This window comes from Patagioenas fasciata, chromosome 20 (genome assembly GCF_037038585.1).
Source record: "Patagioenas fasciata isolate bPatFas1 chromosome 20, bPatFas1.hap1, whole genome shotgun sequence".
Classification (NCBI taxonomy): domain Eukaryota; kingdom Metazoa; phylum Chordata; class Aves; order Columbiformes; family Columbidae; genus Patagioenas; species Patagioenas fasciata.
In genome coordinates, this window is record NC_092539.1 from 9,666,918 (window position 1) to 9,673,426 (window position 6,509).

Genomic DNA, 6,509 nt, shown 5'->3' on the forward strand with positions numbered 1-6,509 from the left:
TAGGGCAGAAGTTGAAATCTCAGCTGTTCTTTGGAGCAGTTCAAATGATCTTTCAGAAGAGTATTGTTGAGCTAATTAGCCCATGAGAGAGAACTTGCGATGTTGATCTGGTCCTTGGTTACCTTCAGCGTGGGTTTTTGTACCAATATCTGTTCAGAATTAGCAAGAAGAAGGTGTAACAAAGGTGTAAGTTGGGGGGTTTTTTGAGGTAGCAGAGACATACAGATGAAGCAAGGGAGAAAGTACAGAAACTTCTGGAAGTGGGCTTTACAGTACTGGATGGTACATAAGGTGGTGATCAGATAAATAAGATCATAGGTCCTTAGAGCTTCTGTTGGCGTGACAAGGAATGTGTTGGGCAAAACTAAGTTACTCAAACTATAAATATATTTAAATAAGTCTTTTTGACTGAGCTAAACAAAAAAACATAGTCAAGTTACTCATGCTAAAAAACCGCAGCATTGGAAACATTGTAATTGAACATTGTACCTTTCAGAGCTTAATGCACAGGGTGGTGTCTTACTCCCTCTGGAACATGCAAACTCAGCTAGATTGGATGACCCTATATCCACACCCACTGCAAGAGAAGGCACGAAGTGTGCGTTTCTGGTAAGGATCGCCTCTGGAATTCCATTTCTGCTTAAAGAAATAGTGCCCTAGGTTATATTTGCTTTAAGACAGGATCAGCACAAGACTCAATTGGCTGTTCTGAACATCAGGTAGAAATCAGCCTGTGTGTTGATTCTGTGTGTTTCAGCTGAAGACTGAATTTTGACATGGGCTCATTCACCACAACTCTCCTATCCCTTCCATTTTCTCCGTGTTGATAACTGGTGACAACGTGTTCAAGCCATCTCCTGTGGGTGCTGTGCTCCTCCAGGAGAAACTACACCTATCCCCTGGAGCAGTAAACTATTATTTGCCCATAGCAGCTGCAGAAACTGGTCCTTTTCTATTTCATATAGCAGTGACACAGCCCCAGAGTGGGTATATATGCCGTGGAGTCCATATGCATTTATATACCTTGGTGTGACCACGTAGATTTAATCTCTGGTCTCTTAACAATTTTTTTGTGCTAGTTTGCCAACAGCAAAGTTCTTTTCTCTTAAGACATTAACTCTGTCTCAACTATTTACATTCTAGGAATCTGTGCTGAATGAAAAGGCATTGATTTCAAGCCCAAAGATGGATCCTAAAGACAATGAAGATATTAATCCATGTGACAGCAAGTTCACAGTGGAAGGCTTGGAGATGCTTTCTGCTTTGTGTAACTTAAGCCTGGTTCAGGCAGAAAATACTCTTCAAGGAACTGGTAAATCATATTTAATGCTATTATGTCCAATCTGTTTCAACCACTTCAATCAAACTTTAATCCAGACAGAGAGAGAGAGACAATCTTCTCATTTATTACACAGGTGTCTTGCTCACTATGCTCAATATATAAATCACTGCTAGGCAAGATGGTGGAGATTTCTCAAAGGTTTGTTATGAGATATGATTATACTGCTTCCTCAGAACAAAATCATAACTTATTCTGATTCTGTCATTAACAATTTACTCTTTTGAGGTGTTTTTTAAAGTAATTTAAGGTGTTCTTTTTAAAATAACATAGATCAGTTGAAGATGGACTTCAACAGGACATGCTGGAGTTATTTTTGTTTCCAGGTTTTATCCTTAGTTCATATTTCTTCCTCTCAGTAGGATGTATAAAAAATAAAGCTGGCTGCTTATATATGAGCCAGTTATATAATTTGTATAGTGCTGGGTATGCATAATCTCTGTATTATAAATATTTACCTATGGTAGCAATATTTTGTATTTGTGTTATTTTTCTCACAGACTATCTTTCTGCATTCACTCCTAGATACCATAGTGAGGGAGACTATAGACCTATGTAATGAAGACTTAGGAACCATGGTCTTGGTGACAGAATTTTGACATAGACTGTACTTGAACTAGATTCTCAAGCCTAGCGTTGAGCATGTGGACATCAAATTGTCTGAAATCCTGTCCCTCAGGCAAAGAGAAATTTTCTCATGGATTTCAGTGGTCCACAGTTTCACCATTAGTGTTCTGACTTAACTTATGTATTAGGGAAGGAGTCTAGTGCTGTTTCACAACCAGAGTGTCAGTGCACAGCACTGCTATAAACTCTAAGCAAGGCTTAGATCCTTGTAGTCATGGCTATTTTGTACGACTGAGATAAAGAACCACCCTGTATTTGCCTTCTGTGCTGAATAATCTGTGTATTTCAGATGGTGCTACATCATCCTTAGAAGATGTACAGAAAGAATCTCTGATAGTGGAGAAAGCACCCAAGCAGCATTTGGATGGTGTTTCCCACGGCCCTTCTGATGAAGAAGTAAATTTAAAAGCATTTTCTGAAGGATTAGCTTCCACTGAATCATCATCCAAGTCAAACAACTTCCCTCTGAGATGTGAGAGCGCCAAATCAGGTTCTTCACTCCCAGAATTTCAGAAAGTGTCTGCAGTTTGCATTGACATTTCAGAAAGCTCCATTTCAGACTCTGAATTAGAGCTGAAAAACGCAGAGGACACAGATGTCAGTATCCCAGAAGAGTTTGATGACAATGGTGATGTGTTTCACAATGTTTCAAAAGAGATGCTAATAGCAGTAAGTAATGGAAAGGAAATGTTACCTAGTGACAAATATGATGAACGTGAGGTGCCTGAAGATGAGAGCACCAGGACTTCATCACGCTCCCAGAAATACTCTGGAGATGTTTCAGATCATGGCTGCGCTGATCATTTGCTTCCTTCCATTCCCTCAGACAAAGTAAAAGCCTCTGAAACAAAGTCAGGAGATTCTTCCCAGTCTGATAACCCTGCTAAGGGAACGGATGAGCTGCATCTGGATGCTTCAGAAAGCTACAGCAAAACCAAAACCTGTTCTCAGGAGATCACGAAACAGGGTAAAGATGCAGTTGCCAGGTCTTCATGCAGTGATGATATTTACTCACTTAAGATCTATGAACAGCAGCAACCTAGTTCTACAACTAACAGAGTGAAAAACGATGTTGGAATGAACAGTTTATTTGTGGATCAAAATAGAGACCTACTGGGGTTTCCACTGATGGGTTCTCTGAAACATCTAGATTCAGTTACTGACCAGCTTAGGAACACAGTGTCTCTTCCACCTGACAAAGACATTACAAATAGCAAATTATTAGCATGTCTGTCTTCAAGAAACCTGTCAGTTTCAGGAGGTGAAAATAACCATGCACAGCTTTTGAATGAGAGACTCACATCCAGCAAACTCGATGAGATTGGATCTCTGCCCACACCCATGCCAGGAATTTCTGAGGAAGTCCATACAGAAAATAATTCATTTGAGTCTTTGCAAAGGGTGGCTACAGAATATCAAAATAACTCAGCAACTGAAAAGCAAGCCATAAAGGAAGCAGGGGAGGGACTGTTTTCTTCCGTCTCCTCAAAAAAGCAATTGTTTCAAGCTGAGAAGTGCTCTTCCAAAAGTGATTATACAATTTTTATTGGTGATGAGGGTCTTCCTCCAGCTGCTGAGGGTACCTTGTCAGAAATACTGTCTCCTGTTGATGAAGTATTGTCCTATGGAAGTGCTGACTTGCCATCCTCTAATAAAAAGGCTTTGTCATTTCCAAGTGAAGATCTTCCTCCTGCCCCTTTAGGTGCAGATGCAATGAAAAATGATGATTCTACCTTCAGTATGGACGATTTCCCACCTCCACCAGAACAAATGACAGTCTCAGAGAGCAGACAGTGTATGGATGAAGATACATCACTGCAAATGGATGCATTACCCCCATTACCTGATAACGCTGTGCCTGAAGAATTTCCCCTGCTCGATCGAGGGACAACTGATGCTTTTTCAACTCAGGATGGTAGTGTCTCAGAACAATCTTTAGTTAAAGATGTTTTCAGTGTGAAGGAAGGTTTATTAGAGTACCAACAAGGAGAACACAAGACACCTTGGCAGAATTTGGAGTTTCTGACTGTATCAAATCCTATTTCTTCTGGACAGGCCAGTAAAAGTCCCAACTTCACAATGAAACAATGCAAAACATACTTAATGTCACCCAAAGCTGAGGAGGACAGTGATGACCCATTATTAGCATTTGAAATTGGGGACAGAGTGTTAGTAAAGCAGACTCAGCCTGGAACTCTCATGTTCAAAGGACGGACTAATTTTGATAGCGGCCATTGGGCTGGTGTCGCACTGGACAAAGCTCAAGGAGACAATTCTGGAACTTACAAGGGGGTGAAGTATTTTGCGTGTCCTCGGCACTGTGGTGTTTTTGTCAGACCTGAGGAGATTTCACACCTGTTGGGGGCTGATGAAAATGGTCCCAATTACCTTGGTGATGAAGACTCCGATTCCTATGATGATGAACCCTTCAAAGGAGACCGCACATACCCTGAGGATGATGAGCAGGGAGGGCTTGCAGAGCCGAAAGCAGAGGACACAAACAGTGCAGGAGGATCAGAAGTGAAAGAAAACCGGTCTGGGTTACACACCGCCTCGCTGGCTGGGAAAGGGCAAAAGGTTCCATATTCTGACCAGCATAAGTGCAATGAATTCCTCTGTCAAAATAACTCAACATGCGTGGGATCAGCTAAAGAAAAAACAGAACTGACACATATGGAATTGTTTTCTGAATAAACAAAAGAAACCTATATATAAACCAGAATAAATGAAATAAACCCTATGTATGTCATATTTATTTATTTCTTTTACTGAAAACAACTAGAATTGCAGATTATATTGTATACACTGCTGTTCTCATTAGCGAATGGGAGTAGTTTGGTTGTTTTGCAGACAGCTCCCGGGGAGGTTACAAAGCCCTGCCTTGCTAGTTGCCATATGAACAGAAATAAAAAGGCAGCTTCTGCCCCAAGCGCATTAACTGTTGATCTTATCCTGTAAACTATTTTCATGTCCCTAGTGATACATTTATTTTTTAAGCCTCTGACTTTTATCCTCATTGATTAATTAATCCAGATAAGTTATTTGTTCTAAGATCGATGTTTTCTTGTTGTCAGTTTACAGTAGAATTTAACACTTTTTTTTTTCCTCCTGGACTCACAGACAAATTCTTGGATACAATGACAAATCCATATATTGAAGCACTACAGTTTTTCAGTTTATTGTTGCTATGGTTTTGCAGCAGCAGCAGGATCTTTGCGTTTGGAATGAGAGGTATTAAAAATATCACTTCATATAAGTGAAAGAATTAATGAAGGACTTGTTTTATGTTACAGTGTTTGCCTTATGTTACCCTGTATGTTACACTTGAGGAAGATAACCATTATATCTGCAATGAGGTTTGTGAGTGAAGCCTGAACCCTTGCAAGATACTATATACAGAAGGACATAGCTATAAAATAACCATTGCTGATGAGAATAAAAAATGTTTACATAGAATGTCAGACATGTTTAATATCCCCCACCATTCTGTGTTCAAAACCTCAAATTCTGGCACCCAGATATATTGACCTGTTCAGTCAGTGGCAAGACTTCAATATCAAGACTACTCCCCTTCAAGGTCTAATATTTTGTTTGCCTTGGTTTTGATCAATATTAACCTCCTGGGTCAATAAATCCTGATACTAACCTCAAGAGGAGTCATTATCTTTCATAGAAAATGATTATTTCTCAGTTAAAACCCACATTTAATTTTCCTGTAATCCATCTCTTTCATCTTTATGCATTTAACAATTCTCCTGAATAAAATGGACTCTAAAATATCTTGTGCACTGCAGATTTTTAAAATCCTAATTAGCAGATGCCAGGAGATTTTTCATTTCTTTGAAGTGGTTGGACTCCATTATTGTAACCATCTAATTTTGTTGTTTACAGCACCTGGGAAGAACAGAGACAGAAAACCCCTAGGATGGGACGTGATGCAACCACATAACTTATGGCTGTGGATACGGATGCAAAAGAAATGTGCCTGAACCATTGCAGATATTAACGGTGAAGAAAAGAGAGGATGAGGAATAGAAAGGGCAAGGGTGCAGAATCTGTTTCTCCATTCTCGAGGAGAGGATTTTTATTGTATATAAGATTCCCACCCTTGTGCTGTCTGTGAATTGTGGGCAAGAAACAACATTAAACTCAATTCTAACTTATGAATTTACACCAGTGGGCCTGAAGTAAGAGTTTGGACCCATTTGTTTCCTACTTGTTCTCAAAGGATTAAAAGAAGTGTTTGTGAACAACAGAAGCAAGTATTATCTTTTTGGGGACCTTAGTCTCTGTGTTTAAGCTCCTTTGAAGTTGTCCTCTGGGGACATTTTCTCTGCTGGTTTTCTGCCTCTGTTAATGTAATGAAAATTCTTGCGCTGTTATTTATAAATGAAATGTGACTTTCATGCTGTGGCTACAGCTAAAAAAGGTTCTAAAATCCATTAGTAGCGCATGACCAATCTGAATTAAAAGGGGAGCGTTTCTAACACGCTCTTCAGCGCTCTGTGCCCGACGTGCAGCCTTTGAGCACATCTTTGGGTTT

General features: G+C 39.8%; 1 protein-coding gene across 4 annotated transcripts in view; it reads left to right on the forward strand.

Moving 5' to 3' along the window:
* CCDC187 (coiled-coil domain containing 187) overlaps nt 1-6,090 on the forward strand; it is a 33,924-nt gene extending 27,834 nt beyond the window's left edge. For 3 of the 4 annotated variants that reach the window (XM_065853993.2, XM_065853995.2, XM_065853997.2), the window contains 3 exons: nt 497-609; nt 1,144-1,312; nt 2,256-6,090. In XM_065853993.2, the coding sequence (XP_065710065.1) occupies nt 497-609; nt 1,144-1,312; nt 2,256-4,660 (2,687 nt within the window). In that variant the 3' untranslated portion in view covers nt 4,661-6,090. The remainder of the gene's footprint in view (nt 1-496; nt 610-1,143; nt 1,313-2,255) is intronic. The other variant, XM_065853994.2, reaches the window with a different exon arrangement.
* The last annotated feature ends 419 nt before the right edge of the window (nt 6,091-6,509 follow it).